The following is a 25172-nucleotide window of genomic DNA, read 5'->3' on the forward strand; positions in this document are numbered from 1 at the left end:
ACATATCTGTAGCCCGGCTGAACCTTATCTCATAATAGCTACATAATTAAGTTGATAATTAAAGTTAATAATAAAAGTTAATATTTTAAAGGTGGTAGTGCAGGTGAATCCCCCTCAACAAATGAGCAATTAAATTCAGCTTTCTACTTTTAAAATGGCAGCAGAGGGGGCAGAGCGGTGAACGGAAGGGCCAATCACAAGCCACAGTCTTACAGCCTTGGGGGCCACAATTCCTGCCCCCCTGCTTTAGGCAGGGTGTTTAAGGGATATGAAGGAGCCCCAAGAAAATGGGTTGTAAGCCGCCGCCCCATGGGTTCTAGACAGCAGAGGGGGCCCCTGAACTGCCACCTTTTGTTAGGTGGTAATGTAGCTTTAATAAACAAAGGTGTCTTTAGGTCATAACACCCAACCATACAAGATATAGAAGCTGCAGGAAGACATGTACACCCTGTCGGCTCAGACTTGCTGAATGCTCATGTGGAGTAAAATGATACATTATATTGGAGGATACGTTGAGTGCTACAGATGAGTCACTGGAGAAAAACAAACTGCAACCTTTATAGGAAAACGTGTCCTAATATGCAGGAGTGTCAGATAATCCCTGTACATTACACCCACCTGTAGCGGTGTCTCGACCCCAAAGAACCCAGTTTGCTGAGCTTCTGGGACAGTGTGCTTGAATCGTTTTCTGGAATCCTTTAATGACACAACACAAAGGGTTACAATCTGCTGTATTATAATGATTTTTTTATTGTATTTGAATTCTTTCTGTATTGTATTGAGTATAACATTTTTGTAGTTTCTATCACATTTCTGTTATACAGAGTATCATGAATGGGGTGATCCTAAAGTAACTTCAGGCAGGATTTTTAAGTGACATTGTAACTGTTTCCACCATCAGCCCTACCCAAATGGACCCGCAATCCCCCAAAAGTGAGATTTTAGGGGTTCAGTTCACAATAATGGAATGTGGCTTTCCATAAAATTAAATGTGCAGTGGGAGAATATTATCTGGTTCACAAATGACTTCCCCATGTGCTTGTAAAGTATAAAATAGAATTTACTGATTTGTATTAAACAATGAATTCTGTAGTCATATAAAGATGGGATCAAGTTCTAAGAAAGGGGCAAATTCGAGAAAACAATGCATGTCCCTGTTCCCAGAGGTTACCATCACCGCATTAAAGAGCACTTCACATTAAAAAAAATGACCCGCATACACTATACACTATCAACGTATAATAAAATTTACCACCAATCACAGCAGCCAAAGCGGTAAAACTCTTTTGATTGGCTGGAGGTGACGGCCTATAGTCATTTTACATCAGTCCTACATTGTGTGCGGATAACTCAAATTTTATGTGATTCAATTGTCACAGCATCAGATCCAGAAAGACAATTTTATTTCCATTTAGACAACAGATCAACAAAGAAGAACATATACTTTAATAAAGCTGTTAACGAGGGTATTGGGGAGTCTTATCCAAATAAAATTAATTTTAAAATTGTGTATTTGTGTTTATTTTTATTACTCTTCTGGTATAATGGGCAGGAAGGGTCTTCTTATCAGTGGGATGGTAGTCCATGGGACTCAGCGGTCTCACTCTTGTTAATTGCCCAGCTTGTAGTCTCTATATATAGGGTCTCTTATTACTGGTGACCAGTACAAATGTGCTTCTTCCCCAAATGGGTCCCATTAACAGTATAAATCAATGGCAGAGAAGTACATTTCTAGCTGCAATCTGAGCAATCTAATAAAATACTTAACATACATGTAATGTCTCTGATGATCCATTTAAACCATATATAAGGCAGAGCAATATTACAAAAAAAAATAAACTTTCCATTCAAAGTTTTGGGTACAAATTGGGGAAGTTATAGGGGAAGTTTGCTTGCAGTTAGAAATTAATGTGGAAGTCCTGGCGGTAAATATATTATGGAACAATTTTTGCAAATCGCTGATATTCGGCGACTTTGAAGGGCAAATTTAAAACGGCATTGTATTAAAAGGCAAAACTTGTCTTTCAAGACATTTCCATTTTCAATTTGCCCCGCAAAGTCGCTGAATATCGACGATTTGCAAACAGCGCTGCTTAATACATATACTCCCTGGTGTAAGACGTCTGAGAACCTCTGTTTTGTAGACGATAGAAGGATGGCCATACTCCCTCATTCAGAAAAGATAAGTATGTGTATTATAGAAAACTGACATGGTAGAGTGCATCATCTCTCCAATATTGCCATCATTTGGTATCATGACAATCCGTTTCAGTTCGGTATTGACACACGGTGGAAGGATACGACCTACCTGAAGAACGTGTGGTGTTCCACACAACATTTCCACAGATGTTTACAGGCCACTTTGTTCCGTGTTTCAAAAAAGAACGAGGTTTCAGTGCACTGAAAAACAGAAACAAAGGGGCTGTGACAAGCCAGACAGCTTTACAGCTGTAACGAAATTACCCTCCTACCACTGATTTATCTGCCAGTCACTTCAACCTCTCTATACAATGACAAGGAGGCATGATTGGCATTTCTCCTTCAAAAATGAGAGGAAAAACACAAAAGCTCTGCCAACTCAAACATAAACCGATTTCAGCTGGCAGAGATCCAAGCACAAGGCTGACAATGTACACAGGTGTTTGCCGAACTTACTAGCAGGATGTGTGGTTTGACCCCACGTTACAGCTAACGCATCTGGAAACAAAGACGCCACAGTGCTCAGCACCGTATGGTATAATTATACTTAAAAGAAATAGTTACATATTTCATTTTGTGCTTCTAACATTTGTCTTTACATGCATTTCATTTACATAGTTGTTTTTATTTAAATTTTAACATACCAGCATAAGCACATTAATTATACAATGAATATGGTATTATTAAAAAATGGAGTACACTGAAGCCATTTTTATATACACTATGCCAAATGTGTGCTTTTTATTCTGTGAACTGTGGTCATTATTGCTTTGTAGTGGGTCTATCGTACACAACTCTATTAGGGTTTGTGCCTATGATTAAAGCATTATAACACATCTGTTACAATAAATCCAAATTCCAATGACATCTACCATACCCTTGTTTTAAATGGGTTATAGATCCTCGCATGATTTGTGGAGAGGAATCTGATTCAACAGATGCATCGCCCACCACTTGTCTGGATCCATGCACTGACAAGATCTCTTGATCGTTAAAAAGACAGGGAAAGATCCCTCGCACCAAAAGTAATCCCTATAATCTGTACAGTCCTACTGTACTGTACAGTCCTCAAGTGTATTTTTATATATACTTAATAAAGAAAACTACCAAAGTTGGTGGAATGTGGTAGCAGGTGAGTCAGGAACATCTTCTTGTGTGTTACAATATAAGGACCACTCCACTTGGACCGGTTTTGAATTTCACTTATTGCACACTTGTGGGCTAGAATAGGGGCTAGAGGCTTGAATACAAGTTTGAATCATGTGGAATAGTCTTTAATTCCCATTGCAGTGTGATGAGTCCATTCTTCTTTTTACTCCAAACTGTTTGTGCTTGTTCCCTCCCCCAGTTTCTTACTGTTTTTAAGATACTAAATACTAGGGAATTACTGAGCCTTTTTTATTTAAATATGTTTATTTAGTAGAACTCCAAAAAAAGAAAGAGCATAGTACAACCATAATAAGAAAAAAACCCACATAGACAAGTCCAAAATTTTCACAGTATAACAACAAAATCAGATACATAAGTAAACGTAGTGTAAATAGTAGGTGAGGGAAGTAGGCTATAGGAGGTTGTCATTCTGTGGGTCCAAACAGATAATGAGACGCAGAAGCACATGAATTAAGGAATGACAAGGTCTAGACCACAATCAAAATGAAAATAGAGGGGGGGGGGGGAATACAGAAGATTAAATGAGGTAGAGTGTGGGTTTATGTTCAAACTGAGGCATCAGAACAGGCTGAGGGAAAAAAAAGCCAAGGGGGTAAATGTATCAAGCTGAAAGTTTTCCGGCGGGTTTGAAAAGTGGAGATGTTGCCTATAGCAACCAATCAGATTCTAACTATCATTTTGTAGAATGTTCTAAATAAATGATAGCAAGAATCTGATTGGTTTTTCAAACTCGCCGAAAAACTCTCAGCTTGATACATTTACCCCAAGGAGTCTAAACTTTGGTGAAGGTAATTTTCTTTATCATGAAGGTAATAAGTAACTTTTTCCATGCAAGTGAGGAACCAAATGCACTGTGTTTCAAAGATTTAGCTATGAAGCATTTGGCCCAGCCAAGACATGGGTAGCTAGTTTAACAGAGTGCTAGACGGCATCTTGGATGGGTGAGGAGGAAGGTCCAGGGGTCCTTAGGAACAGGGAAAGACAAGACAAAGGCCAGGAGGTCGCAGACTCTAACCCAGAATACTGCAGTTTTACTGAGCCTTTTATAAACTATGATACAGACGGAATGTACATTATCTGACACTGTATGGGGGGCTTTACCATGTCCTGTTGTTGTTATTTGTACCACTTACTGCAACCAATTTGTAGGTGTATTAGACTTAAACTAGCCTCAACCACCTAGGTTCACTTAATGGTTGCACCGGCCCTGGAACTAATATATTCCTCTGAGCCCATAATATTTCTTATATCAGCTGAAGGTGATTACATCCAGTAATACGTACAAATTCACAAGATTTAACTACATAACATTTCATCAACTATGTTTTATTAAAGTTTAATTTTATACATAAATTTATAGCAATAAAAATAGTTTATATATTTGAGGTGAGGGTCTTCAACACTTTATAGGATATATATTTATATGTTCTGGTCTGAGTGCTGATGCATTGTTATAGTCGACTTTTTCTTAAGGTGTTGCAGAATTTCGCAAGATGTAACTGCTAAACTCAGAATAAAAGATTTCATTATTTATATTGCGCCAATAAGAGATTTCCTTTGAGTTTGTTCCTTCAACACCTTAATCAAAGATATATATATATATATAATTTATATCTATTATTATTTTTTCAGATGTTTTCTCCAATGATGGCTCATTAAATGAGGGCAACTAGGACGTCTATATTTAAGTGTGTTCATTAGCATGTTTTTCAGTTTTGATGAAGAAGTGCAGTGCGTTGGCCTCTTTTATACAATTAAATAAAACAAATCTTTAATTAGAGGAAATTACTTTCATCTAAAGGATTTCAGCACAAAATATGTTCTGCAGAGATTGCACGGGTAATTAACAAATACCTCTTGCAGTGCTTTGAATTTCTAACAAGCAACCAGAACTGAGCACCTGAATCCCACATGTAAATGTGAATTTTTTCCAACTATTTATGTATTTTGAAGATAAAAAAGCAGAATAAGCAACAATGCCACAGGGAAGCTTTAAAGGTAAAGTGTTTTAAATTGCATTGCACAACTGGTAAGTTTTATATACTCCATTACACAGTGCACATTGACCAACATACCTAACAAACTAGTAACATCACAATTATATAGAAGTGGAAGTTGCTCAATCAATTTATAGGTTCATAGCAGGTGCTTGAAAGTTGGGGTTATCCAGCAAGTAACAAATACAGAGAAATACCCCCCAGCACACTGCTATAACCAGCAAAGGAGCTGCTATTTCTATTTGTTCATAAAAATGCAGAAATCTCAGTTGCACACATTGGCAAATGTATGGTAAGCCACCCGCCACTTCACAGCGCTTCTCCTAATAGGGGTCCTAACTCTAAACAATGAGAGTTCTTATTTTTGGGCCATATATATGTGTTTTTAAATTGAGAGCTTACTTACCAAGAGGTACCCCAAAACCCTCCAAATTGCAATACATCACCAGCACTCCCCATCAGCTACTGGCACCAACATGCCTCTCAAACACACAATACAGAAGTGGAAGTTGCTCAATCAATTTATAGGCTCATGGCAGATGCTGCATTTTTATGTACAAATAGAAATAGCAGCTCCTTTGCTGGTTATAGAAGTGTGCTGGGCAGGGCCGGTGCAAGGTTGCTCGGCACCCTAGGCAAAGCTTAAGCTTGCCGCCCGCAGCCTCCGTTCTCTCCCCTCTGTCTGTCTGTAGCCTCCGCTCTCTCCCCTCTGTCTGTAGCCTCCGCTCTCTCCCCTCTGTCTGCAGCCTCCGTTCTCTCCCCTCTGTCTGTAGCCTCCGCTCTCTCCCCTCTGTCTGTCTGTAGCCTCCGCTCTCTCCCCTCTGTCTGTCTGTAGCCTCCGCTCTCTCCCCTCTGTCTGCAGACTCCTCTTTCCTGTACTCACCTTAACTTCTTAACTTTTCTTCCTTTCTCTTCTTGCGCGCCTTTCGTTTCTTCTGTCTTGTCTCCTATCGGCTCCTCTATACTGGCAGCGTCGTGACGTCACGACGCTGCCAGAAACCAGGCGCCGGGTGTATTCTAAAATGCTCTGTAGCAGCACCGCATAATTGAGGGCGGGCGGCCGATCTGCCCTAGGCGATCGCACCGCCAGCATTTATTTCTAAATTATTACTGGGTCCCCCGCTTCAGTGCCGCCCTCCAGAGCCCTGGTGCTGGGGGATGTTTCTCAACATCACAATTATGCCAGAAAAAACCCCATCCTATACCAGCAGTGCAAAGCCACACATTATACAGGCATTGTATATTAGCTGCTCTTATATTATCCCCAACCCTCCAACGTGGTTCTTCTCTTGCAGATATCTGTGTTCAATTAATTACTTCATTGAGAAGGGTGTTTTTAAACACAAATTAATTAATAAATTGACTGCAGGTATCTGCAATAGCAAAATAAGGACCTCATGTAAGTTGGACGCAGTTTCCATCTAAAACGCAGATGGTAATTTCAACCAAAAAAAAGACACATCTTACATGGGTATGTTGAGCCAGATGAATCTAATCTCATCACTATCAGATTGTAACTTACACCAGTTACCCAGCACTAGCAAATTTCCAATTTCATAACAGGCCCATATTCGCCTGATTCTCAGTATACATTTGCTCCAACACACTCTTACACAACCCTCCTTCTCCTGTTCCACCTCTTAAATCGTAAGGAGCCACAAGCGGCCTTAAATGCAAGATGCAACGCAACTGGGATTAGTGGAAGGGCCGCATAGTCCTGTGCCATAGGGCCGCATACTTCTGTGCCATAGGGCCGCATACTTCTGTGCCATAGGGCCGCATAGTCCTGTGCCATAGGGCCGCATAGTCCTGTGCCATAGGGCCGCATAGTCCTGTGCCATAGGGCCGCATAGTTCTGTGCCATAGGGCCGCATAGTCCTGTGCCATAGGGCCACATAGTTCTGTGCCATAGGGCTGCATAGTCCTGTGCCATAGGGCCACATAGTTCTGTGCCATAGGGCAGCATAGTCCTGTGCCATAGGGCAGCATAGTCCTGTGCCATAGGGCAGCATGGTCTTGTGCCATAGGGCAGCATGGTCTTGTGCCATAGGGCAGCATGGTGCTGTGCCATAGGACAACATAGTCCTGTGCCATAGGGCCACATAGTCCTGTGCCATAGGGCCGCATAGTCCTGTGCCATAGGGCCGCATAGTTCTGTGCCATAGGGCCGCATAGTCCTGTGTCATAGGGCAGCATAGTCCTGTGCCATAGGGCAGCATAGTCCTGTGCCATAGGGCAGCATGGTCTTGTGCCATAGGGCAGCATGGTCTTGTGCCATAGGGCAGCATAGTCCTGTGCCATAGGGCAGCATAGTCCTGTGCCATAGGGCCGCATAGTTCTGTGCCATAGGGCCGCATAGTCCTGTGGGATAGTGACGCATAATCCTGTGCCATAGGGCAGCATAGTCCTGTGCCATAGGGCAGCATAGTCCTGGGCCATAGGGCCGCATAGTCCTGTGCCATAGGGCCGCACAGTCCTGTGCCATAGGGCCGCATAGTCCTGTGCCAAAGGGCAGCATAGTCCTGTGCCAAAGGGCAGCATACTCCTGTGCCAAAGGGCAGCAGAGCTGCAGGACTCCACTTGGCTCACTATGTACATCTTTTTTATTTTTTCATCTGCATGTTTGGAACCATGGACTGGTAAGACGGTGGGGGTGGGAGACTGGGGTGTTTAAAAAAGTAACCCAAATAGGCAAAAACGAAATTGGGTCCTACTGACCCTTCTGAACAGCCTGAAGCTGCGCTGCATCATAATTACAGGGGCTGTAATTAATAACATAATGTAATTTCCTCTTCTAATCTGTCCCTTTTTTTTTCTTTTGATTACGACGTTTTCCAATTGCAAGAGGCATATTATAAATAAAGAGATCGTTCTAGTAGACAGACTAAAAATTTAGAAAAGAAAGATGACTCCTGCCGTGGCAAGTGCCGAGAGATAAATAAAAGGGGAATTACAGCCGTTATTTCCTGTTTATCCCCTAGTCACATCCACTATTGGACGCGGATATCTTTGCTGGAATGACAGGTGTTCTCATCTACATTGCCTCACTTTTATACGTTAACCCATCCACCGCTGGATGTAGTGATCACTGCAAGGACTGGAATCATTTTTGCATTTTTAACCAGAAATAACTTTTTTCACTTTAAAGTCTCAGGGTGAAGAGTTGGATGAATGCCCATTGCAGAAAATACACATACTGTGCACGTGCAGGCTTAGGTTTCTATGCAGACTCAGGAGCGTCTTAGAGTTACTACTATCTACTCTTAGAGAGGCGGAGAGGGGCAGGTAACAGGTGGGCAAGTGTAGGGCAAGTACAGTAAGAGAGCGTTTGGGTAATCACGGAGATCTGTATCTGTTGTGGCTGCTCCGACTTTAGGGCAAGATACATGCTGATAGCAGGGTTGTCCACGCCTGTAAATGTGGCCCAGAAGGAGTTTTGGTTGTGGCAAGGGGGCAGCGCTCTTAATGGGAAAAAAAAAAATCTTGCAAAAAAAAAAGAAAAGAAACTACTTACCTTGCGGTCACGTCAGCTGGTACTCCGGCTCCCTTCCTTGTCTCCTCCTCCGTGCGGTGCTCACAGTGAATGTCGGGCGTGATGTCATCACGCCCAACATCCATTGAGGAGCGCAGCACAGAGGAGACACCCGCGCGAGAAGAACAATCAGCAGCACAGAATTGGAGAAAAGAAGAGAAGAGGAGAGGAGAACAAGCCGATTAAAAGGTAAGTTAAGGGGGATTTTTTTTATTATTTCAAGGGACGCTGACAAGTGAATAAAAGTCACCTGGTCCTGGAGCATCATGGACCTTATCTCCCTGCTACATACTTCTACTTGTATTACTAATGGGGCATTATATATTATTCTCTTTGGCCCATTATAAGTTGTTATCCCTTAACTAACATAGTGGTGTAATTATCAAAACAGGTCACAATTTGGGGTCACAGTGGTGTATGTGTCAGGTACCACAGGCCTGGTCAGGGCACCCTGATATACAATGCCTGGCTTAAATGATATTGCATCGAAACAATAGAAAAAGTGATTATAGTATAATAACTAGAGAGGATTTTTTGAACAGGGCGATTGAAAGGTAAGTATAGGGGGATTTGAAAAAAAAGTGATACCTATATATATATATATATCTACTATATAAATGCCTAGTGGCGTATGTGGGAAAAAAAACAACCAAGCTACAGCACCACCTGCTGGGCAGAGTTATACACTGACCTATATATTTCTTGAAGGAGAAGTGACAGTTGGGAGTGGTTGGTGGTTGCCGGGGGTGACTGTGGGGAGTTTTTAACACCTTAAGTAGCTTGATTTGACTAGAATGCATGAGTATCATGCACGGGTTAACTGACCTACTAAATTCTTAGTGTGTGTGGGAAAAAAAACTCAAAAAGGGCTGAAATTTGGTATACTGACATTATTGACGAGTTGAGGGGTCAAACTTAAATTTTCGTGAGGTAATTTTACCTCATGAACACACATGTGTACAGTGGCGGATCCAGGGGGGTGCGATCGGGGTAATCGCCCCCCCTAGCAGGGGTTTGCTGCTGACGGCTGCACAGTATGTGCAGGTCCGTTTGGCAGTGACAGTGTGCTGCCCGGCTGCTCTGATTGTGTTTTAAACACAATCAGAGCAGCCGGGCAGCACACTGTCCCTGCCTGTCACTGCCGAGCGGACCTGCACATACTGTGCAACCCCCGGCAGCCTCAGAAGTCGGAAAGGGGGCGGGGCCTAAATCGCCCCCCCCCCCCTAACATTGCCCCGGGGAACAAACATTTTCTAGATCCGCCCCTGCATGTGTAGCGGCGTGTGTTAGTGTGTGTGTGTCTGTGGCGATGAAGATGAAGGATGAGGTGATGGAGAAAAATGATGAGGTGGTGACATGTGGACAAAACCTCGTTAAAAAAGGGCGCTTGCGTTGGGAAGTAACGCTCTTCCCCTGAGGAGGCCTGGGCTAGGCCCAAATGCATGACAAGAACCTTTTTAACACCTTAAGTAGCTTGATTTGACTAGAATGCATGAGTATCATGCACGGGTTAACTTGTATATATATATATATATATATATATATATATATATATATATATCTATCGCTTTTTTTCTCATATATATATATATATATATATATATATATATATATATATATATATATATATATTAACTATGTTTTCTATGGTTTTTTGGTTGATCACCTATCGTTATTGTTAGTGTATCTTATGTGCGGCCCAAACCAACTCGTCGTCTGCCAATGTGGCCCAGAGAAGCTAAAAGGTTGGACACCCCTGGCTTAAAGCATATGATACGCTCTAAACGTTCATGCAGCAGTCGCATGTTGTATCATTCTCTTATCTTATCATATGTGAAGCTCTTCTTACACACTTAAATGCGTTTCCTGGGACGCATTTTACATCTACGTTTTGGTACATAATATGTGTTAAACACTACATGAGGCTGTAAATAAGAATATATTAACTGCATAAAGATAGGGCTTTCATTTTGTATCTTATTGCAATAAATACATTTTTATTTTATAGACCTTAGAAAACCCGGAAACAATCACATAACAATACTCTTTTCCTCAATTCTTCCCATAATTACTTTCATTTACTGTGGGTGCTGGAGAGTAAGTGACTAGTGAAGACAAGGGTGGCGATAGGAGTGACAGCCCCTCCACAACTCCACTCTCAGTGGTGCTAATTCAGGCCTCCGTTCTGCTATACAGTTCTGATTTAATGAAAACAAAATGAATGACAAAGCAGTACCTCTTAAAAAGCCAAGTGGGCCTGCGTTTTTAAACACGGGAACATAAACACTGCTGTGGTGTGTGGGGGAGTGAGAGGGGGGCTTGGTAAAGGAAGCCGCATTATAATTGAACTACAAGCTAGTCTCTGCCTACCACGTATTAGCCTGGTGTGTAAGGCAATGGGAGCTATGAGCCTATTTGCCTAGGGCAGCGTGATCCCTTAATCAGGCTCTAGTAGTCTGTAACATGTAACAGTAGTGTGCATGGGGTTATAACAATAAAGTATAAAATATGAGTGAACCAGTAAAAAAAAGGAACGTTTTCAATAAGAACTTACAGTCTCACATGATAAAACAGGGCTAATTCAAGTTGCAGCCCAAATGGTTTCAGGATATTCAGTTGTAAAAGGAAAGAGGTTTGAAAACCACAGATCCACAGTGTAACGATAACATTTCAATTACAAATGCAAAGCCGCGGTAATTCAAGGTCATTTGAATAAACTATTAATATCACAATCCTCGGAGCATATGTTGTACTATAACACAGAATTCAAACCAATTGCCTTTTCCTGTAACAATTCACCCACTGGCTCTTGCTTTGGGTTAGTTATAAACGTCAGTGGTCTGATTTCTGCATTAACTATAAACCAATAAACTGTAATGCGCCTCCAGTAGCTCAAGGTTCTTTATAAAGCAGTAGGCCCTACAATTTTTGGCATTAAGTACGTTCCACTTACACACTGCTTAGACTTGCAAACTGCAATTAAATCAGTCTGTTCATTAAATATGACCTTTCTGTGAAATCTCTTAAAAATTCCTACAGTGTTTTTTTTCCAATGCTGTGCCAAATCAGCAAAGGAGAGTAAAGTGCAGTACTAATTACTATAAAACTATACATAAAACATTAGTTGAATACAAGGACAATCAGTCTAAAAACACTGCAAAATAAATGTGTGAAGTATGTCTTACAATTATACATAGTTGCCTACTCTCCCGTAATGTCCGGGAGACTCACAAATTTTTGGGAACTCAGGAGAGCAGGGCAATCTACCGAATACTGCCCGCTTCATTGGTGAAGTGGGTGGGGGTGGAGGCATCATCATGACCCTGGCCCCTGCTATAATAGGCGGAAATTGGTATTGTATAGCAGGTGGCATGGCCTAATGACATGATTAGTGTGGCCACGCCCCCAAGGCCAACTTTGGAGATCTGCTGGAGTGGTGATGATAATGTGTCTGCGGCAAGATGATACGTTAAAAGCATATCATCATGCGGTAGAAACACATGATGATGATGACTGCCGTATTAATGTTGAAGGAAAAAATAAATTAAAATAAAAAATAATAATAATAATAACCTCCCACCCTCCCCTCCAAAATCTATATCAGCACCAAACCTCATAGCCTGAGTTGAAAACAGCGGGGTCCCCCTGAAATAATTTCACACAGCCCTCGTCTGTTCAGTGTGGGGTTTGCAGTATGGGCAGCACGGTGGCTTAGTGGTTAGCACTTCTGCCTCACAGCGCTGGGGTCATGAGTTCAATTCTTGACCATGGCCTTATCTGTGTGGAAGTTGTATGTTCTCTCCGTGTTTGCGTGGGTTTCCCCTGGATGCTCCGGTTTCCTCCCACACTCCAAAAACATACTGGTAGGTTAATTGGCTGCTAGCAAAACTGACCCTAGTCTCTGTGTGTGTGTGTGTGTGTGTGTGTATGTTAGGGAATTTAGACTGTAAGCTCCAATGGGGCAGGGACTGATGTGAGTGAGTTATCAGACAGCGCTGCGGAATCAGTGGCGCTATATAAATAAATGGTGATGATGATGATGATGGGTTGAATTCCCCTCTCTCCCCACCAAAATAATAAAAAAAAATGCAGAGTCCCCCTCCCCATAGGAAAAAAAACAACATGATGTGTGTTGGGGAAATAAAGAGAAATCATTATTTGTTCTTGTGGCACTACTAGTCCCAGCAAGCCCTAGAAGCTACATTCTGGTTTTCTTATGTCTTCTGGCTTTTAATCCAATTGACAAAAAAACTAATAACAAGCCCTCAGCCTGGTCAGTGACTAACACAAGTCACACCCCACAGTGCAGCAACTTCACATGTTTCATATAAAGGTAACATATTGCAATGACCTGTGTTTATGAATGCATTGGATGCTAGTTTATAAAGCTACTTTTAGTCAGATGCTGCCATATTTAAAATCAACATCTTGTTAAAGCCAGCTATGAAAACACCAGAAAGGTTGCTCATTCTAAACATAACTTCATCATGTACATCAATTAATAAAACAATCATTATTATGCCGCTATTTCCTAGCAAATAGGTATGAATCCGCAAAACCCATTATTACAAATAATAATGTGCATGTGAACTATAAGCAATTAATTATCGGCTCGGTGTAGGCAGTGAGATACAATTATGTTGTATGGAATCATAGCTGAAATAATCAACTGTAACATCAGAGCAGAAAGCACTTAACAATGCTGCATCAATCAGCGGCACAATACGTGGTGCAGGGGGAGCGGAGAAGGGAACAGAAATGTATTTGACAAAACAATTTCCACTTAGATACAGCAACACTGTACGGTGTCACTGAGGTTATATATTAATAGTGCCTATAAAAACTGTGTCCAGCCATGCCACGTGCTAAAATAAATTGCCCAATCTCCAGGCTTTTGTTGGCTGCATAAGAGACATAATGTTCCATTAACTGGAAAGACACTATCCCCAAATCCATCTGTTACTAATTAATAAAGAAAAAAAACACCAAAAAAGTTACATTTTATAACATTTAAATATTACATGTGTTGCTAATATGTATAAAGTCCTGTAAATAATATATGTATAAACTGTGAGTTATGATGTCATCGCTTATAATCTGAATCATAACTGTGTGTTTTGATGGCAAAATACGTATTCGCTATTAGGCACCTCTAATACAGGAGAAACAGCTCACATGCGTCAGTGGAACACTCGTAAACAGCCAATCACAAGCAGATCACTACTGCTGACATCAGTCGTCATCATCCACTATCTGCACCTGCCCTTGTCCACTTGCAAATAATGCGTCTCAGACAGGCGAATATGCGTCTGAGTCCCGTTCTGCATCTACTTGCAATTGCATAAACACCCCATTACTGTACTCGGCCTACGATACACCGCCCCTGCCCTCCAAAATCCCACCTCTAACACCAGAATCACTTAACTGCCACTTTTATGGGCATGCATGGAACTATTTTACCCAGGATGTGCTGCGCGAATGGGCATCGGCCCCAAAGTGTATCATGCCTCAGTGATGGCACTAGTTCCTAGTGAGCTGATAAGCTGCATTTTCATGTAAAAGATGTCTGCCTCTACTGTGTAAATGTGACAAGTTAACTCTAACAGTGTCGGACATGGTTATGGTGACAAGGGCCCATTAATGGAACGTGTCATATGACATTTTATGAACAGGAAAAGAGTCAGCAAAATCTTTTACAGAATTTTTTTTTTTTTACGATTTGCTCTTAGGATGAAATTAATTACAAAATAAGTGTAATAATAATAATTATAATAAAAACAATAATAATAACAATAGTAATAATAATAATTATATTAGATATGTTCAAAACATCCTAACCTCCAATAATTCCCACCTATGTGGTATGCCTGTAACCAATGCAAAATAAAATAATGTACACATTTTATTTGAGGAGTTATTTTGTGAAATTAAGTGAAGAAACTTGAACAATTCTTTTAAAATGTTTCCCCTTTTTTTCCTCCACCTAATGTATATAAATGTAAAAAATATATATAATTATTCAACTATGTTATCAAAAGATAGCCCTAGCTACCCCCAACAAAGAATATTCAATACAGAAGTAGAGTAATAATAAAAGTACACAGTGTTCTTGATGGGTTAGCATTAAAATAGGAAAAATATTTGTAGTTTAAAAGCCTCCCCTTGTAGAAGCGGAAGAAATCTATACGTAGGAGTGTGCTGTATTACGAAACATTCATTCAATGGCAAGCAGTACTTGTACCACAGAATTTACAATCGTTTGGTTGAGTTTCTGGATTCAGCAGCCAGTCATTACCCTGGGCCAACGGTATGAGCACCTGTAAGTCATTCTTTGTTCTTACTAACAGGTAATACTGGTAAGAGTTTGCCTTATAAGGAATGTCATAATGCATGCCAGGCATAGCTGTGGTGCAGAGAAGCATGAACTGCCAGCGTAGCAGCCATGGGGGGGTTGATGATTAACACAAAGAAACCTGGGCAAGATGACTCATGTAAATAAACAGAAAAGGTTACTGGGAACACAGCTCCCCCCTTTTTATGCAATCACCTTTCCTATTAGTAACACTACTGGTAGGAAAGAGACAGCATAGCTTAATAGGATAAAATGTATGACTATATGATAAACATGATTCTGATACTGATGGACGAGTGAGAAGGACATGTGTCAATGCTCTGCTGACACAAAGCCCTGCGAGCTATGTGTGATTTGGAATGTAATTATATAACTCACTGATGCTTGGTACTGACTTTGGTATGACAGTCTCAGGGAATCGGTGGCTGTCCAGCTGTGGATGAACATCAGTACACTCCTATTACCCTGTGTTAGTCATTTATGGATTCATCATCATCATCATTTATCTTTTTAGCGTCACTGATTCCGCAGCGCTGTACAGAGAACTCACACCAGTCCCTGCCCCATTGGAGCTTACAGTCTAACATACACACAGACAGACAGAGACTAGCGTCAATTTTTTTAAGCAGCCAATTAACCTACCAGTATGTTTTTGGAGAGTGGGAGGAAACCAGAGCACCCGGAGGAAACCCACGCAAACACGGGGAGAACATTCATTTAATAATTATTTATTCCCAAATAGTACAACATACAACGTATTACATAACCATATAGAGTACGGTGACATTAACGCCTGTGGATGCCCATACACACAGATTGTGAGGAGCAGGGTCCTCTCTAGCCTTGTGCTCACACCTTCTCAGTCAGCCTCATAGGTCCTTGTTCTGGTTCTAGCAGTTATATCATAGATTCCACGTTACAATATGTTGTCTGTGGAAAGCCAAATGGGTGTCCGGGGTGAACAAGATCTGGCCAGTCAGCACAGCCGCATCATTTACAGCAATAACACAATCACCTTCTGACGGCATTTACAAACATACACAATAATGATCTTATTGGCACCTATATGTTCATTCTCAAGCTTTGCTGACATTGTGGGACCATAAAATATATTAAGCAAGTTCCTTGTTTGAATGCAAACTCAGACAAAGATGGACTGCTGAATACACAGTGATAAGTATTCATACCTTTGTAACTACAAGCTCAAAGACATTTCCTCAAAAGCCACACAATTTGTTGATTGATTTGATTTGTATAAGAAATAAGTAAATTAACTGTTGTCAATTCTTCTGTAACTATAAATACCCCTCTATCTGTGAGGCATGATTACAGAGAGGCTCACAATTGGGGAAGGGTACAGGACCACTGCGTAGGCACTGATCATTACTCAGAGCTCATTGCAATCCATGTACACAAGAATGTTTAAATCTAGGCACCCCCTAAACTTAGTGGTCGGACAAGAGGGGCACTTATCAGATGGATGTAAGGAAGCCCTGACTGGAACCCCCCCCCCCCCCCCCATATCATTGCACATAAAGAGCCATCTAGAGCATACTGCACAGATATAACAAAATATCTTCAGATCTGACAAGATTAAAGAGGATCGTTTTGGAATGAATGGCAATGAGGTTAAAATATGCAATTATCTATGTAGGTGACCCAAGGCTTTTACCTATCATTTGTATTCTATAGCATGTCATTGATATTCATTTTTAATGGTGCTTGCAATTATATTCATGTGAAAATGTGAAACATTATTCTCACACAGAATAAGGTACAGAGACCCATCTTAGACATATTGCACTCCCTCTTCACTAGTTTCTTTGAAGCTAATTATTTTTCAGTCACACGAGTAGGTTTGTTTGCGTTTCAAGGACAGTCTGTATTTGTTTTATCTACTCAAGAAAGTGTTTCTGTATAAACCTTTAGATGGTACCAATAGTGATATCAACCTTTATATACATGTGACACAGTTGTTATTTACTGATTTTAGTTTATATCTTATATTATACGGATTTACATCATAATGTAATATAAGTTATGCACACCTCTGATTATGAATGCAATGATATATACAGGGTGATTCAAAAGTCGCAGTACACCCTTTTATTTCAAAAACTCTACAGGAAATTGGGAAACCTGAATACTCCAGAAAGGTATGGGTGACGTGGTCTATCTTTTACGGTATGTACCAAACATGGGCGCCATCTTGAAATGGGCCAATTGGCCCAATTCCTGTAGAGTTTTTGTAGGTATGTATGTATGAAATAAAGCACTGCACACCAGTCAGGTGTCTACACCTCCTCTGTGTTGTCAATTTTGTCAGGATCAATGGGTAGATAAAAGGAGAACATTACATACAACGTTTGGACAACAACTGCTACCTCTGTCAAACAGCTCAAACTGAAGAGGAAGAAAGTAGATGTCCTTGAGTGGAAAGAGTCCAGGGGGTAAATGTATTAAGCTCTGATTTTAGCAAATCACCAATATTCGGTGACTTTGTCAGTAAAATTTGAACCAGCAATGTGTATACAGGTATTGCCTTTAAACACACTGGGCCTGAGTCATTAAGGAAAGTAAGGCAACAAAAGGAGTAAATATTCTCTGGGACAAACCATGTTACAAAGCAAGGGGTGCAAATTAGTTTATTATTTTGCACATAAGTTAAATACTGACTGTTTTTTCATCTAGCACACAAATACTTAATAGCTTTACTTGTACACTGAAATTTAAAGTTGATCTATGACATGCCCTACCCCAACTATAAATCTGTCCCCACATTTTACATTTATCTCCCACTCCAATGCAACATGGTTTTGCCCAGATATAAAGTTACTCCTTTTTTATGCTTTACTCTCCTTAATGACTCAGGCTAATCCCATCATTAACCTGTGACAAGTTCATTACTGCTCCCAAATTCTCTTAAAATATTGCTCCATCTTAAAGATTATAGCGAATTCTGGCCGTAGTGACTGCCAGAGGTGGTTAAACTAACTAATGAGCAGGAGGTTGAATACTTATTAAATTATGATATTTCTGTTCTTAAATGTGTATTACTTTATTATTTTTAATATTAATAAAAGAGAAAGAATTGGGGCTGGATACTTTTTCAAGGCACTGTACCTCGGCCATGGTGCTAGGAAATGTTATGTTGAGATAACCGTACAAACAAGTGGGGTTGGGAATGACTACATTTCCATGGAATTTCATGAAGATTGGGTTATCTACCAGGCATATCCTTTGCCTTTCTTGTCATGATTACCATGGTAACTTTTCATAATGGAAACTACCAACATATTCGGTGAAAAGTCTCCATGTCTACCGTTATTAAAAAACAATGGAAATATACAATTTAGACATTGACATAGCTGACATCATGCGGCAAAATGTGACTGATTGCCAGAAGCCTTCCTCTCACTTATTATTATCTACAGCAGTTGCACTAGGCTTTGGTATTCATTTGAAACCCTCAGTCGATAGGTTGATGGCACTGCCCCAAAATCTCTGACTACAAGAACAGGTATAGTTTATGTTTTAATATCTGTCAATAGCCAATTTCAGGTTATAGCTCTTTATAAATAGAGAGCGCTCTACTTTTTTAATTATTTTTACTATTTTGCGATGATAGAGCACACTACTTTTTATACTATCTTTATTATAATTATGTTTTGAATTTATAAGGTGCAGTGTATGAAATTTATAGTAGTATACAATACACAGACAGCAACAATCTCTAATATATTACATAATACATTATTAAACTGAACATAATTATATAAAGACCAAACATTGTCTAACGGATTACACACAGATAACTCGGTAATGCAGATCCAGTTATTTACTGAGACACCGAGTAAGAGTCATGTCCTATGTGAAGTAATCTAGGGAAGCAGGTCTAGAGGTACAGAGGTTGATGGACTAGTAGGAGAACATGAGGAAAGAGGGCCCCGTGAGAGCTTACATTCTAAAGGGGAGACACAAACAATACCGAATGGGGGAGTGTAGGTGGTAGCCAAGGCACAGGACATAGGAGTAGGGCTTGGTGACTAGAGGGTAATGTGATGGGGCGTGGGAGACCATTCCGCAAGAGAGAAGCAGCCTGGGAGAGGGCCTGGAGGCGGGAGTGGGAAGAGGTAATCAGTGTGGTAGTGAGGTGGTGGTCACTGGCATAGAGGAGGGGGCAGGAGAAGTGTGGATAGAGGGTGGAGATGAAGTCAGAGATGTGAGATGTGAAGGTTGAGGGCTACGTAGGTGAGGAATTTACCTTTCATTCTGTAGGACACAGGGAGCCAGTGAAGCGACTGTCAGAGAGGGACAGCAAAGATGGAGCTCTGCACTATATTACGTTACATATTGTTATTACATGCGTTTTACATGATGATGATGAATTCATTTGTGCCCAACCAAACCGTCTATCTGTATAATATAAAAACCACAGCCCACCTATCACATCAGTGGAATTCATAACTGTCACTGACGACAAAACACATAAAAGATCAGAACGTAAAAATAACTTGTTCACATATCTGTTACTTTCTACAGGACATGGGTACATGAATTGTCATGACATACCAGTTATTTGTTATATTGCTGAGTCTATTATTAATGTTTTGTTTTCCACAGCTGTTAGTTGACCAAGTTAATTGCCTGGAAAACAGACACAGGGAAGTCTGGAGATTGTACATTGATGACTCACGTTTTACTCCCATTAACAAACCACACGCAGAGCTCACATACGTACAGCATGGGCCAGTCTGCTGCACAGGAGCGAGGTATCCTGCCAAGCAGGATGTCCTCCCCAATTCCTTGTTACATACCTCATTCCTACGCTGCTATTTGCTGTTATGGTATGTGCCAGTCAGTCAGCTCTGTCTTCATTTATACAAAGCCGGGAAATTCACAGTTTAATCCCCAGGCAAACAGCCTTTGGCCTAGGTCAGTCACAGCGAAAATATTTCAAAGATGTATTATGTGAGTGTGGGCTGGACACACAGTTGGGTCAGACAGGGAATGTTGAAGAATATCCGAGACAAACATAAAAATATAATAAAAAATACAAAGTAAAACCAGGCAACATTAATGTAGTCACTCTCGGTACAGCTCAGGTTTTTCTTTATTTTTGTTCACCTTTGTTAATCCCTTTGGTTGAATTTCAGCAACCTGCAGGGTGTTCTTTCTGCACAGTCAATACATAAAGAAAAACAAGCTTAGTGCTCTAGGCTGATATCCAAGCCCTCTAACAGTCGCTTTCGGATCTAAAAATACGAAACCTCCCAAAATGTAAAATGAAATGGTGGAAAGAGATTACACCTTTGTTTGCTAAGCGATTACAGACACAAGGTTGTACGGTCGGCTTGTCTCTCCCTCCATCCTGCGGCATTCCTTTACAGACAATTCAGCTTCATCACTGAATGATTTGTTTTTAGGGAAAGCAATCTACTGTAAATGCACTGTTACATTTACATGTCATATATGTGTTATAGAATGCTGCTCGCTGCAACACTCTGTCATGTGCTGTTACATTTACATGTCATATATGTGTTATCGAATGCTGCTCGCTGCAACACTCTGTCATGTGCTCCACAGTCACATTTATACATTGAGCTACATCAAAGGGATTTTCCTTGTTAACCTCCTCGGTTATGAATAACATTTATGGGACAACATGGAGTGCAAAGAATCTTCTCCTGGGCAATGGAATGACAAACCCTATTTCAGCATACTGTAAAAAATGATGATTTGCTGGCAGGGCATAAGGCTACCAAAGGGTTAAAGGTGCAGGATATATAGCACATCATTATTGTGTATAATCAGCTTTGTTTTATATTTCTATATAAAAATCAGCCTTGTTGTACTACTACCAGGCCGTCCTGTCTACTAACTTTCTCCATTGCAATCTCTCCAAATTCTGCAGAGAGAATAATTTCAATGCTCTTCCCCATCGTTTAGCACATGTCTTCCTTAAGTCCCTCTCCTGGCTCCCTAGCATGTCTTACATCACCTACAAAGTGCTGCTGCTTTTCATCAAGGTCCTCCACTTACTTGCTCACCCCACATGTCCCTAATCGTCTCCTACTCTCTTCTACTGATGGCTCTCACCTTTTACCCTTCTCCCTGTCTGGCCCTTATCTATGGAATGCTTTCTCTCTTGGAATCCTTCAAACACCTTCTCCCCTCACCTTTACGTACACAGTCAAGATACACAGAGCAGGGGCCACGTCTCCTAGTGCTTGATCCTGTCCTGCACTGACTGTATCGCACCTATTGCACATTTGTCTCTTTTCAAGCACTATGTAAACGATTCCGCTATACATACATATATATATATATATATATATATATATATATATATATATATATATATATATATATATATATATATACATACAGGCATGCATACACTGTGCTCTGTAGGTATGTCCCCTGCATTAGGTGTGATTGGACAACTTTAACCAATCGAATCAGCAGGCACATGCAATTCTAGTTTTGTAGTTGTTCAAAATGGGGGTGTTCATTGTATGCACCAGCTAGTACTTTTATTATCATTTTCTACAATTTTTGCCATTCAAACTTTAATTTTTTTGTTTATTTAGATACCTTTTAACACAAGAAGGGAAAGATGTCACACAGGTCTGTTTTGTGAGAGGATTCTATCTATGTTTGATAGGCCGGTGTTGTATTTGGGATGGGGCAGATTGGGAGCTGGAGTGTTGCATTGTGTATTAGAGGCGGTGTAATGTCTATGAGGCGGGAGGAGATGAATGAAGCAGAGAAGCAGTGGGGATTGGTCAGAATCAGTGGGGATTGGTCAGAATCAGTGTATGAACCACTGTGAACTATAGAATACTGTTATTTTTTTACTCTCTGGTGATGGATGAGGCACCATTGTACAAGATACATCCCTAATCACCAAACATACAGATATTTTTTTCACACATTATGTAAACCAGTATAATAGTAGTAATAATTTATTTTACTTACATCTTTTCCAAGAACTCTAAGTTCAAACTGGGTCTCTTTGAAATGTATCTTTGTAATTCTAGGCCTAACAAAAAACATTATTACTAATTAGTTATGGGAGCAAAATCAGCAACAACAAAAACACATGTATGAACAAATAAGATCACGTTATTCAGTTCTGGCTACAAATCACATTCTGTACTTGACCTCCATCATTTAAAAAGGTGCTTCGAGAATACGTATTTAATTGAATTTTTGGCAAGCATCTCCTGAGATATTTTGCTAGTTTGTGTCTAGAATTCTTGGAGCAAGGTTGAGCCACAGGTACTGCCAGCAGCAAGTTACATTAAAAAAATGATCTTGATGTTGAAATTCTGCAGCTATCTCCCTGTGCAAATATCTACATTCCATTCTCCATGTGAATGTTAAAGACCAGTAGTATCAACAAGGAAACAAATAAAGATTTTTTGAAATGTAAAGTAAACTTGCAGTTGCTTTATTTAACCATGTACACAAATTATATTTGTGCGTCCCCCTTTGACAAAAATAATGTGTTTGCAAAGCTGGGATTTTGTACTCATTTTTAAATCACATGCTGTTAAAATTTACCTGTTGCCTACACACAGTTCAGGTCGTCAATTTGTAGGCCATGAGAATGCAGCCTATCAACTCACAAGTAACAAGATAATAGTGAGCAAGTTACTAGTGAACAAGTTACTAGTGAACAAATTACTAGTGAACAAATTCTACTGAACAAGTTATTAGTGAACTGAGAGGCTGAATGCATAGGCAAACTGAGGGGGGGGGGGGGGTTCCTAGTGCCTGGAAACCCCCCTCAAAGCCTGGGGCACTGTATAATTGAGGTGGCTGGACCGTTCCCCTGCTTCACACGGCTCTGCTCGAAAAGAGAGAGCTGCATGCACCTAACAGTAGTGCAGGCAGTATTGCCCCTGTACATTATGGGGATAGGGAGAGTTGGAGAGCAGCCAAGCACTCTCTAAAATTATAGCCACGCCCCCATGCATGCTGGTCACGCCCACTGGCGGCTTGATGTGGAAACCCCCCCTCTGCAAATCCTGCGTTTGCCCCTGGAATATTAGTCCATCCCCAAAACAGCTGCCTTCTCTGTGGATAGGTAACAGGTACACTTTAATAAATCATAAAAACTACCATGTAAACACTCACCAGAAATATTTCCCAACATGCTTTTTATTTTTGTACACAACTAGTCCAACAGGAGTGAGGCCTAAAAAATATTCAGAGTTGTTTTCTCCCTGAAAGAAATAATAAACCTGTTAATTTGATGACTACTCATTAAAAAGCAAAAGATCACAGAAACACAAAATCTCAAATTTAATATATAGAAATCTTGCAATCCGGAGACTATGACCTCCAGTGACCCCTCACCTCTGCTATGACTGAGAAAGTCATTACTGACCAATTAAGAAATGTATGTAGGAAGTCCTTAATTACCCACAAGACAGTGTATGCGAGTGATAGTGCCAGAAACTGGCACTGGAGTCTAGCTGTAGGCCTCCACACTGCAGAATGCTTTACAGTTCCTACACGTAACCTTGTTACGTAAACGTTCCTCACATTATGGATTCACTGTATAGATTTGTCAATATACTGCCAGGTTTACAGCCAATGAATGGTGCAGATACTAATATATGGTGTAGATATTAATACTACTGGCTAAGGTATTGTGTAAGAAATGTGATTCCTGATTCATTAAAGAAAGTAAGAAAAAAAGGAGTACGTTTTCCCCTGGACAAATCATGTTACAATACAAGGGGTACAATTTAGTTTATTATTTTGCACATAAGTTAAATACTGGCTGTTTTTTCATGTAGCACACAAATACTTGATAGCTTTACGTATACACTGAAATTTAAAGTTGATCTAAGACATGTCCTATCCCAAATATAACTCTGTCCCCACATTTTAAATTTACTTCCCCCTCCAATGCTAAGGTGTAAAGGTACTCCAATGAATCAGACCCTAGGGGATAGATATACCAAAACTTCTAAAAAGAGAATTTGGAGGTGATGACTATAGCAACCAATCAGATTCTAGCTATCATTTATCTAGTAAATTCTAGAAAATGATAGCTAGAATCTGATTGGTTGCTTTGGGCAACAGGAAAAGTGGAGACACTTTTCCTTTTGAGAAGTTTTAGTAAATCTACCCCAAATGTGTGTTAGTTGCAGACAGACATTCTGATGTCCAGCTATGTTACATGCACTTTGCCTAGTGTGGTGTTGATAGGTCACTACTCTTTTTTTTTTTTTAACAGTGACCTCTGGAATCCAAAGGAGGTGAAGGGACATTTGTGTTTCCACAGATGTGTATACACTGTGAAGAAGAATGACACAAAGGAGGACACTCATAAAAGACTCAAAGGGTCTCGCAATATATAGTTATTTATATGTGTATCTGCTTTGCAACATTTTGATCAAACAAATACTGTTTTTCTAAATGCTCTGTAAAAAGAAACGGGACACTTCTCAGCATCATGAAATAAAGCAAGTGGGGTTCCCTTCAGTGTTAGTGTATACCCCAAAAGGTGTAGGGGTGCAAACACATATTTCAAGCAAAACACCCCACATGTGTATCACAGAAGGGAATAAAAACGGGGTACAGGAATGGGATCTGGAAACACGTTGTTGAGAGAGTTACAAAAGCCAGAAATAGAAAAGGGTAAGTAATTGCTGTTTGGTGACAATGTTATATGCACAGACATGACCAATGAACATTTCCTCCCATAGTTACTGTGAGGAGCACTGCTCACCAATAAAATGATGAAGTGCAGCACAGGGAGTGGACAGAGGTAATTGTTAAATGTAGTGTTATTATTATTATTATTATTATTAATATTTATTTATAAGGCGCTACAAGGCATCCGCAGCGCCGTACAGAGACAAACAAAATCACAATACAATGGGAGACAGCACAGTACAGT

General features: G+C 40.3%; 1 protein-coding gene across 2 annotated transcripts in view; it reads right to left on the reverse strand.

Annotated features, from left to right (window-relative positions):
- The window catches only part of EPB41L4A (erythrocyte membrane protein band 4.1 like 4A), a 203272-nt gene that overhangs the window by 45791 nt on the left and 132309 nt on the right, over positions 1 to 25172 (reverse strand). For both annotated transcript variants that reach the window (XM_075181646.1, XM_075181638.1), the window contains 4 exons: positions 23396 to 23484; positions 22232 to 22295; positions 2309 to 2400; positions 619 to 696 (listed from right to left, as the gene is read on the reverse strand). In XM_075181646.1, coding sequence (XP_075037747.1) covers positions 619 to 696; positions 2309 to 2400; positions 22232 to 22295; positions 23396 to 23484 — 323 coding nt within the window. The remainder of the gene's footprint in view (positions 1 to 618; positions 697 to 2308; positions 2401 to 22231; positions 22296 to 23395; positions 23485 to 25172) is intronic.

The sequence above is a fragment of the Mixophyes fleayi genome, chromosome 1 (genome assembly GCF_038048845.1).
Source record: "Mixophyes fleayi isolate aMixFle1 chromosome 1, aMixFle1.hap1, whole genome shotgun sequence".
Taxonomy (NCBI): domain Eukaryota; kingdom Metazoa; phylum Chordata; class Amphibia; order Anura; family Limnodynastidae; genus Mixophyes; species Mixophyes fleayi.